The 11561-nt window shown below is 37.5% G+C and overlaps 1 protein-coding gene across 4 annotated transcripts in view; it reads left to right on the top strand.

Annotated features, from left to right (window-relative positions):
* The window catches only part of LOC127833413 (thimet oligopeptidase-like), a 388329-nt gene extending 378331 nt beyond the window's left edge, over positions 1-9998 (top strand). For 2 of the 4 annotated variants that reach the window (XM_052358642.1, XM_052358643.1), the window contains exons 12-18: positions 490-594; positions 1292-1399; positions 3921-3994; positions 4978-5209; positions 5735-5866; positions 7121-7237; positions 7737-9998. In XM_052358642.1, coding sequence (XP_052214602.1) covers positions 490-594; positions 1292-1399; positions 3921-3994; positions 4978-5209; positions 5735-5866; positions 7121-7237; positions 7737-7832 — 864 coding nt within the window. In that variant the 3' untranslated portion in view covers positions 7833-9998. The remainder of the gene's footprint in view (positions 1-489; positions 595-1291; positions 1400-3920; positions 3995-4977; positions 5210-5734; positions 5867-7120; positions 7238-7736) is intronic. The other 2 variants (XR_008027402.1, XR_008027403.1) reach the window with 2 other exon arrangements.
* The last annotated feature ends 1563 nt before the right edge of the window (positions 9999-11561 follow it).

Consider the following 11561-nt stretch of genomic DNA (forward strand, 5'->3'; position numbering starts at 1 on the left):
TGTCAGTGCAATTCTGATTGTGTTTTTGAATTTTCAGACACCTTTAATTTGTTAATGTTTTGTAGTCTCAGTTTTATGGACATAAACATTTTGCATATGACATAAGACCCGTTTTCGCATGAGAGCTTATAAGATTCTTTATAAGCCAAGTAATGCTTAATCTACAAATATTTCTTCAATACACCATGTCCACAGTACAGTGTGAGAGACAAGGCCACCATGAAGGCATTGCAGGGCTACTTCTAACTCAACTTGTTCCCAAGAGACGTTATTATGCCTAAGCGACCAGGGTAGCTCCAGACCAGCCTGCGCAATCGTGCAGTTTGATCAGGAGTTACGCTGTCCGCTTTGAAGTCAGGCAAGGTTTCGTGGTCTCATTAGCAGACAGAGTAGCTCCTGGCCAGAATGGGTAACTGCTAAAAGCTAGTCTGGAGCTACCCTGGTCACATGTGGCATAAGAACCATTTTTGCATTTTGATGTCATTCCAGTACAGTGTGAAGGACAAGGCCACCAAGGCATTGATGGGCTACTTCTACCTGGACTTGTTCCCCAGAGAAGGAAAGTACGGACATGCTGCCTGCTTTGGGCTCCAGGTACAAAGTCTCTTTTAGCTCCAGGTACAATGTCCTTTGGGCTCCAGGTACAATGTCATTTGGGCTCCAGGTACAATGTTTTTAAGGCTCCAGGTAAAATGTCTCTTTGGGTTTCAGGTACAATGTCCTTTGGGATACTGGAACAAGCGGAACACCCTCAATCTGCGTAAAAATTGTTTATACAATATTATTTTATTTTTATCTGGACTTAATGGGTGCGCCAGATTAGCCTGTGCAGTCCTTACAATCTAATCAGGGATGACACTTTCCGCTTTAATGGTATTTTTTGTTCAAAGGAAGTCTCTTCTAAGCCGAAATCTATTCAACTGAAAGTATCGGCCTTGGTGAGCCTGGGCCGACAATTTATGCACATGCATTTAGCCCAGTTTTCCCAGAACGCTCATTTTTTTTTAACTTTGCAAGTTTCACCTGATTGCTGCTGTAAGGCTCCTCTGTTTTCACCTTTACCTTTCCCCCCTCAGAAGCAAAGTTAGCATGGCTGTATGCAAACAACATAAAACCAGAACAGTTTGCAAGTGACTTGCAGTCGGTTCAGGTTCTGTGATGTTTGGTTCTTGAAAACTTGATTCTGGTAAGAAAGGTCATAAATTTAATTCGATTTTCTATGGGACTACCAATGTGTTATAGTGCTTATGTGAGTGATAAAGGGGAAATGCCCCTCTGCCCTACATTACAGCCCGGGTGTCTAGCAGGTGATGGGTCTCGACAGGTTGCAGTGGCAGCTATGGTGGCTAACTTCACCAAGCCAGAACCAGGCCAGGAGTCCCTGCTGACGCATGATGAGGTTAGGTCATTAATGCATGTGCAGAAAGTGTCGTCCTGTGCAGACTAATCAGGGACACCACTTTCTGCCTTTACTTGATTTGTGTTTAGAAGAGGAGCAACAAAAATAAGATGATCCAGGGCCCTTATTCACCTACCAATAATTAGATTAACTAATATTCTAAGACTCAATAACAGTCCCTGCAAGGTTGCATATATATACAGGCTGAAATGATGTCATTAAAATCTTGTTCTAAATGAAGAATGATATAATTATAAGTGTTAACTCCCATGCTATACTTCATCTTCAAGTAGGTTAAACAAATAACAATTTTAAGAATAATCTTTATGTTTAGACTTGGGTCTCAAAATCAGTTGGTGAAAACAGACACAGAGCCACAATACTTTTATGCTCCCAAGGGAAGTCTCAACTTAGGAAGTACTTCTGATCTGGTATTCTTAAAGTTCCTTATTGCAATGTTAAGGAAGTTACTTCAGTTGTTTTTATTATGCCCCCCCTTCGAAGAAGAGGGGGTATACTGTTTTGCACATGTCGGTCGGTCGGTCCGTCCATCAGATGTCCGTCCGTCCACCAGATGGTTTCCGGATGATAACTCAAGAACGCTTAGGCCTAGGATCATGAAACTTCATAGGAATATTGATCATGACTGGCAGATGACCCCTATAGATTTTCAGGTCACTAGGTCAAAGGTCAAGGTCACAGTAACTCGAAACAGTAAAATGGTTTCCTGATGAAAACTCAAGAATAATTAGGCCTAGGATCATGAAACTTCATAGGTTCATTGATCATGACTGGCAGATGACCCCTATTGATTTTCAGGTCACTAGGTCAAAGGTCAAGGACACAGTGACAAAAAACGTATTCACACAATGGCTGCCACTACAACTGACAGCCCATATGGGGGGGGGGGGCATGCATGTTTTACAAACAGCCCTTGTTTCTTTGGCATTTCATATTGAGATCATTTAAGATTCAAATGTTTTCAACAAGTCAATGTCTTTACTGACAAATGCTGTATCCAATTGTAAACTGAAAATATAGCTTTTTTATTGGATCTGAAATTTAGTACAACTTAGCTTTCCGTGAGGAATCTTTTTAATATCAGTCTAGGGTAAATTTCATATCAAATAACGTTTTGGGCTCGAGGTGATAACAGTGCTTTTTGTTTACAAAATGTGTAAATGCTGTTCATTAAAGCAAATTGGAGGGTTTGCAACATTGAACAAAAAGTGTGTGGTTGCCCGCTTTGACATGAAAGTTGGCTGGGGGTAATATTTAAACAAGTGGATTTGGTGGGATTGAATACTTGCTGAAATAAAATTATGACACTATCATCAATAGAATTGCAAGTGTTGAAAGAATAAATGGTACAAGATTGAGTAGTATTTACAATTAATCTTTTTTTTTTGATATTTCTGAATACTTCTAAATACTAATTGGAAATTTATTCTGGGTTTAAAATAAAAGCAATCACCATTCTACTTTTGTGAATAATTATAAAATCAAATAAAATGTGTTTGAAAACAGAATGATTGTAAAAAGAAGCCACCTATGGAAAATAGACCCTCCAACATCTTTGTACTCATAATCCTTTGGATTAACCCTTTCCCACTAAAAAGCAAATTGAAAATGGCTATGTGCAAACAGAATAAAACAGAACAGCCTGCAAGTAACTCGCAGTCTGTTCAGGTTGTATGCTGTTTGTTGCTTATCATTATCTAAGGGTTATACATGATACCTTTAAAACTTGAATATAGTAAGAAATGTCTTTAATTTAATTCAACTTTCTCTAAGGGACTACAAATACGTAAAAATACGTATCTAATGGTAAAGGGTAAAGTGAGCGTTGATAGGTCTGACCATATACTTCTAGTTCTGTTGTGATCATTTGAGCCTTGTTCTGGGAATATTGGACTTGAAATGGAAAGTGTTCATAAAGTGTTATCCCAGATTAGCCTATAAAGTCTGCACAGGCCACTCAGAAGTGACACTTTCCACCTTAACTGGATTTTTGCTAAGACGTGATTTCCTTTAAATGAAAAATTCCATAAAAGTGGTGTTTTCCTTAATAAGTCTGTGCATACTGCACAGGCTAATCTGGACCAACACTCTAGGCACATGTATTAAGCCCAGATTAACCAGAGCGCAGCTCATTTGATAGTCTACGTCAAACTACCTCTTGAATGTTGACCAGGTGGAGATGTTCTTTCATGAGTTTGGTGACTTGATGCATCACATTTGTGCTCACCCTGAGAAAACTGGACTTAATGCATGTTCCCATCGGCTTATCAGTGACAACACTTTCCGCTTTTAGGGTATTTTTTGTTTAAAGAAACCCTCTTCTAAATAAAAATTCAATGTAGACTAAAAGTGTCGTCCCTGATAAGCATGTGTAGACTTCAAAGGGTAATTTGGGTTGACACTTGCATTAAGCCCAGTTTTCCCAGAACAATGCTTATATACTTTAGTTCTATTGTTACCATTTGATAGTCTTCACCAAACAGTCTTCACTGTTGTCTAGGTGGAGACATTCTTTCATGAGTTTGGTCATGTGATGCATCAGATTTGTTCGCAAGCGGAAACTGCCTTCTTTAGGTGAGTATGTATGCATTTTTCAGGTTTTGAAGTACGTTTTTATTTGTAAGATGTATGGCAGAGTTATAAAAAGTATGTATTAAAGGTAATTATTTGTATTTCCTTATTCTTAAAAGTAAAAACAATGTTTTTAAAAAATAGGCCAGGAAAAGATTTGATATCTTGCTTGAAAAATAACTCTTGATGTTTAAAAAATGTTCTGACCTAGAAAATAATTATGAAATCTTGTCAAAAATAATGTACTTGGTTCAAAATGTGACTGAGCTTTTCAAACGTGAACAGTGCCTTCAGGTCCATTCAAAAGCAAAGACCTCAATAGGAAGAATCTTTATGAGACAACTACACAATAATATGACTGCACAGGCTGATTTGGGACAACGCTACACATGCATTAATCCCAGATTGCACAGAGCAAGGCTCATATATATAACACAATTCCTTGAAATAGGGATTCCTGGTGTGATTTTGATTTTCGCTTCAAGTGATACCCATGTTAACCCTTTCCCACTCAGAAGCAAAGTGAAAATGGCTATGTGCAAACAGCATAAAACCCTAACAGCCTGTGAGTAACTCACAGTCTATTCAGGTTTAATGCTGTATGTTGCTCATCAGTGTCTAAGGGTTGGAAATTAAGCCTTTAAAACTTGTATCTAGTAAGAAAGGTCTTCAATTAAATTTAACTTTTTATGGACCTAAAAATGCCTTAAAATACCTTAAGTAAACCCTGTCTCTTATCCTGCAATCATTTTAATTATACAAAAAGCCTCGATCTGGGGAAATTGCGATTTATGCATGTGTGTAAAGTGTCGTCTTAAGATTTGCCTGTGCAGTCTGCATAGGGTAATGAGGGACAACTCTTTCCCCTTTCATAAAAAAACAAATCCAGCCAAGCAACAAGTGTCGTTCCTCAATAGCCTCATTGCGCACATGAATTGCAGTTTTTTTCAGTACGCAGCTCATACAAATTTTATTTTTCCTTCAAGTGGTACCAATGTGGAGAGAGACTTTGTAGAAGCCCCGTCTCAGATGTTGGAGAACTGGTGCTGGGAGAAGGAACCTCTCCGCAGAATGTCCGCCCACTTCCAAGATGGCCGCCCCATTCCTTCCGAGATTCTCAACAAGCTCATGGCCAGCCGCATGGCCAATGCAGGCGTGTTTAATGCGAGGCAGATCTTGTTGGGGACTTTTGATCAGACCATTCACACGCGCGAAAAGGTAGGTTTTTGCCCTTTCATGTGTTACAAGTCTCTAACCTGTGGGAATAGATTCAAGGCGTTGTCAAGAGGAATCAAAATGCTGATCAAGTTAAGACTGTTGGTTACTAAAAAACAAGCCAGAAACAAGTGAACTCTGATCTACAAGTATGGTGTTGTCCGTAATATACTGTATCAGTTATAATTAAAAACCAATATTATAAAAATCCTCTGCTAACTGAGAGTTATTTACAAACATACTAGAACAATTTAACCTTTCAACAAAAGCTTAATAAAAGAAGCTCTATATTGTTAATATTATTTTTCATTTATTCATGTATTCTTAAGATCTCCATTGCACCATCGTCATGCCTATTGCTTTGGGTTGGATACAGCCACAAGCTATGCAACTGAGATTTATTTACAAAGATGCTACAGCAAAATGAACATTTCAACAAAAAACATGATTAAATAAACTCTTAAATGTATGTATTATTTAGTTTATTCATGTCTTATTAACATCTCATTGTTCTGCATGGTTTTCCAGGTTGATACAGCCAAGGTGTTCTCAGAGTTGTCTGAGCGACTGCTGGGTTTCCCCTCCACACCGGGGACCAACATGCCTGCCTCCTTTGGTCACCTGGCTGGGGGCTATGATGCTCAGTACTATGGCTACATGGTGGGTAGCATTTGTTAGTGTTGACATTAATGGAGCCTCAATCTGGGGAAAATGGGCTACATGCATTTGTGTCAAGTGTCGTTCAAGATTAGCCTTTGCAGTCCAAATACAGCTAATCAGGGACAACACGTTGTATGGATGTCTTTTCTAAATAAAAATCTAGTCTAGGTGGAAAGGCGTGTCCCAGATTAGCCAGTACAGACTGCACAGGCTTATCTAGGCCAACACTGTACACACATGCATTAAGCCCAGTTTTCTCAGAACAAGAGTCAATAAGTAAAATGGAACACTGAAATTACATCACTTAAATGTATGTCATACCTTGCGCAAAAACATTTGAATGTGTGTTTTTTGTGGAAAATAGAACCTGCATGTTGAAAGTACCTGTCAGACACATTGTCTGATGAGGTTGAAATCTTGTCAGACATTTAGTCAATTGTTTGGAGTTGGAAGGACCTGTCAGACACATTGTCTGATGAGGTTAAAATCTTGTCAGACATTTAGTCAATTGTTTGGACATGTATGCTTGTCACCTGTATTTTTGTCAGATGTTTGTCAGACATTTGGTCATTTGTTTGAACATGTATGCTTGTCACCTGTATTCTTGTCAGACATTTTGCCAATTGTTTGGACATGTATGCTTGTCACCTGTATTCTCATCAGATGTTTGTCAGACATTTTGTCAATTGTTTGGACATGTATGCTTGTCACCTATATTCTCATCAGATGTTTGTCAGACATTTTGTATTATTTTGTCAGATTTGTCTGCAGGGTCTTCAAAAAATAAGATAGATACCTAATTTGGCCACTTTGCTTATAAAAAAAGTTCAGAAGTTTGATAATTTTATTATCTTGAAAAAAAAACAAAAAACCCATGGATAGTTTGCAAATTGTATATTCATGTGAATATGAAAGTGAGGACAGAGAATCTTGTCAGAGTTGAATTGTACAGGGACATTCAAGCTACTGGAATGAGCTTCATTCTGGAAAAATAGTGCGTTATAAAAGGGCGTAAAGTGTTATCCTAGATTAGCTTATGCATTCCACAATCAGCATTTTGTATGCTATGCATTATCTTTGTTCAGAAGAAACTTGCTTTTAACCAAAAAAATTGTTAAAGCAGAATGTGTCATACCTGATTAGCCTGTGAAAACCAAACAAGTTAATCAGGGACAACACTTTTTGCAAATGCATTAAGCTTAGTATTCCCAGAACACAGCTCAATTACATGAGTACAATATGTTTTGTTCACAGTGGAGTGAGGTCTATTGTATGGACATGTTTGCCTCCCGCTTCAAAAAGGAAGGTGTGATGAGTAGCACAACCGGGCAGGACTATCGACGATGTATTCTTCACCCTGGTGGATCACTGGTACCGAATAAACACTAAGGCTTTAGAATAGGTTTTTCAACCACAGTTGGCACAGGCTGATCTTTGAGGATACTTTCAACCTATACTAGATTTTTGTAAAGAGACATCCTTTACATGAAACATAACATAAAAGAAGAAAATGTCCATTAAATTATGACTAGAAATTTGACCATAGGATACAAATCTATGGACATTAAAATAATGTAATTTAAAATCTTACTTGCACTTTTTGTACCTTTAACCATTTCCTGCTATAAAGCAAATTGAAAATGGCTACATGCAACCAGCATAAAACGAGAACAGCCTGCAAGTTACTCACAATCTGTTCAGATTTTATGCTGTTTGCTGCTCACCAGTACCTTTGGGATGGAACTGAAGCATTGAAAACTTGAATTAAGTAAGAAAGGTCTAATATAATTTGATTTTTAACAGTGTTAAAATGCGTCAAAGTGAGTGTCTAAGTGGTAATGGGTTAAATACTGTAAAACTTGTTTTACAGGATGCCAGCAAGATGTTGGTGAACTTCCTGGGCCGGGAACCACAACAGGAGGCTTTCCTCATCAGCAAGGGCCTTCATGTGGACAGCAATCTCTGAACTGGGAACCGGCATTCCATTTTATTGGGGTGATTTTCTGAGAAAAATGGGCTTAATACATGTGGCTTAAGTGTTACATGGTGTGATAAGGGCTGGGGAGACTTGGCTAATCGTCCCAGATTAGCCCCTGCAGTCCATAACTTTTCTAAAATGAGTGAAAGAGTGAGGATGTATTCATTGTATGATGTATGATATTTATGCCCCCTTTTCAAAGAAAAAAAGTGGCATATAGTGATCAGACTGTCCGTCTGTCTGTCTTTCCGTCACACTTTGCGTTTAGGTTTCGAAAAATGCTCATAACTTCTATGTCCCTTGAGATATAACCTTCATATTTGGTATGCATGTGTATATGGACAAGGCCTTTCCATACGCACACACATTTTAACCCCTGTGACCTTGACCTTGAACTTAGGGTCCGCATTTAGGTTTCAAAATCTGTGTCTAGGTTTCGAAAAATGCTCACAACTTCTATGTCCCTTAAGATATAACTTTCATATTTGGTATGCATGTGTATATGGACAAGGCCTTTCCATACGCACAAAAAAATTTACCCCTGTGACCTTGACCTGGAACTTAGGGTCCGCGTTGAGGTTTCAAAATCTGTGTTTAGGTTTCAAAAAATGCATATAACTTCTATGTCCCTTGAGATATAACCTTCATATTTGGTATGCATGTGTATATGGACAAGGCCTTTTCATACGCACACAAAATTTTACCCATGTGACCTTGACCTTGAACTTAGGGTCCGCGTTTAGGTTTCGAAATCTGCGTTTAGGTTTCGAAAAATGCTCATAACTTCTATGTCCCTTGAGTTATAACCTTCATATTTGGTATGCATGTGTATATGGACAAGGCCTTTCCATAAGCACTCAAAATTTTACCCATGTGACCTTGACCTTGAACTTAGGCTCCGTGTTTAGGTTTCGAAATCTGCGTTTAGGTTTTGAAAAATGCTCATAACTTCAATGTCCCTTGAGATATAACCTTCATATTTGGTATTCATGTGTATACAGACAAGGCCTTTCCATACGTACACTAATTTTGACCCCTGTAACCTTGACCTTGAACTTAGGGTCCGCATTTAGGTTTCGAAATCTGTGTTTAGGTTTCAAAAAAAGCTCATAACTTCTATCAAGCGTTTATAGGGGGCATAAGTCATCCTATGGTGACAGCTCTTGTTTTCTTATGTTTTCAAAAATTAAGTCTGTCTTTGTATACACCAGAATGTACTATACAATTCAGAAACTGTTTACACCAGTGCATTTGTGTTTTTAAATGGTGTATTATGTTTGATAATAATATTCCTTTTGTGTTACTATCAATGAGTCATGGCTTAGGATTTCCAACATTTATGAAAATATTTTTGAAAATTGTTCTTTATTTATAACATTCTCTATCAAAGGGACTACCTTATTTAAAAAGGCCACAAAGAAGAATCTTCTTAAAACAGTTACTTTGAAAAAAAGGCAAATAATAACTTATACAACTCTCTACATATGCTGATCAAATAGTAAATGCATTCACAGATAAAATCATTTTATAATATGAGCTTGTTTGTTTGGCTCATTTAAAGTATGCATTTTGATGTCAAATTGTTAGTATCCTATATATCCCTTTGTTGGAAAGGGTCATTTTCCAAGCCTGATAGTTTCTTATATAAAATTTAAATATTGTATGATGTGTTGTGAAAAATTACTATAATGAACTACCCACTCTCAGTATTATATCAGTTAATTTAAATGAACATGATTTCAATAAATGCAATACAAATAGTATTACATGTATTTAATTGTATTATTGATATAATAATAAAATATGGGAAAACCAGTCTTAACGCATTTGAGTTAAGTGTCATCCCAGATTTACATGTGCAGTCCTCACAGGCTAATCACAGATGACATTCCCTGCTTGTATGGACATTTTTGTTAAAGGAAGTCTATTCTTAACAAAAATCCAATCAAGGCAAAGTGTCCTTCCAGTGCAGACTGCACAGGCTAATATGGGACAACACTAAGCATATCAATTAAGCCCTGTTTTCCCAGCACACTAATAATATTTTATTTATGTAATGATAACATTAATAATTTATACTTTGAAAAATAATGTAAAACAATTTTGTAGAACGAACAAAGTGCAAACATACAAGAAGAATAAAATTAATTTCAATACTTGTGTTTGGTTGTTGCTTCATTGAGATGTTCATAAATTGTGTTCAACTGTTGATACACTTTACATTCTTGGCGCATAAACTGCTGATATTTTGTACAATTGTTGATACACTTTACATTCTTGGCGCATAAACTGCCGATATTTTGTACAACTGTTGATACATTTCACATTCTTGGCGCATAAACTGCCAATATTTTGTACAACTGTTGATACATTTTACATTTTTGGCGCATAAAGTGCCGATATTTGTGGATCTGTCTTATCAGATTTCTAATGACAAATTTAAATATATAACTGTAAAATCATAATAATTCCTGGGACTTTAGTTTTTGTTGATATTATGGTATATGACTGATCTACGAATTTAACACAAATAAATTGGAAAAATGACAGACACAGTTTGCTTTTTTTTCCAAAAACTAAGTAACACATATCCAGGACAATGTAATTTTATAAAAAACTTTAAATTCCATGCTGCTGAATATTAATGATTTTACAAAGATACTGAAAAATTTAGCCGGCAACATACGAACATGATCAATATGTTAAAGGGTAATGAAGAAAATGAATAGAAAATGTATTAAAAACATAGAGGTTGGTTCTTTGCAAATGAACTTCTTCACAAAATACGTTGTAACTGAACTTTTATGTAGAATGTTTAATAAGAAGCAATCACATATTCATCAACAAAAGGTGTCAAACAAGTAAATGGACAATTTTAATCTGGTTTTCATACCACCTGTGTATGACAGATTTTCCAGCTTACCTATGGCTGTACTAGGCGCACAATCACCGACTGGTTCGGACCCTTTTTTTAAGACTTATAATAAAGAATATTGGCGAAACTGTGTGTTTGTGCACCAGTCGTGGTTCATCAGGTTTGTCCTTGTCCAAGCTGCAGAGAGTGTACCATCACTCCAACTAGAGAAGAAATTACCAAGTCATGTAAATGTATGTAGTTCTAATTTAATTTGGCCTGGGAAATCTGGGCCTATTGAATGTGCCTTACGTGTCATCACAGATTGGCCAGTTCAGTCCGTATAGACTGGATTTTTGTTTAAAAGAGACTTCCTTAAAACAAAATGTCGGCAATTTACAAGAAAGGGGAAAGATTCAAATCCAGCAACTACAGGCCGGTTTCACTGACATGTATAGGATGTAAGATCTTGGAACACATTATTGTAAGCAACATAATGGGCCACCTTGATAGACATGCCATACTCACGGACTGCCAACACGGTTTCAGGAGAAGACGGAGCTGTGAAACCCAGCTACTAACCCTGACCAATGAGCTCGTCCATTCCATGGCCGGCCATGAACAACATGACCTTGCTGCACTCGATTTCAGCAAGGCCTTTGATCGTGTGCCACATAGTCGCCTGCTCACCAAACTCAGTCACTATGGCATCAGGGGCAACACCTTGATGTGGACTGCAGCCTTTCTGGCAGACCGCACACAGAGGGTAGCCGTTGATGGAGCAACATCCGAGCCAGCACCCGTCATCAGCGGAGTCCCCGAGAGAAGCGTCCTTGGACCCATTATATTTCTTGTTTTCATTA

The sequence above is a fragment of the Dreissena polymorpha genome, chromosome 6 (assembly GCF_020536995.1).
Source record: "Dreissena polymorpha isolate Duluth1 chromosome 6, UMN_Dpol_1.0, whole genome shotgun sequence".
Lineage (NCBI taxonomy): Eukaryota > Metazoa > Mollusca > Bivalvia > Myida > Dreissenidae > Dreissena > Dreissena polymorpha.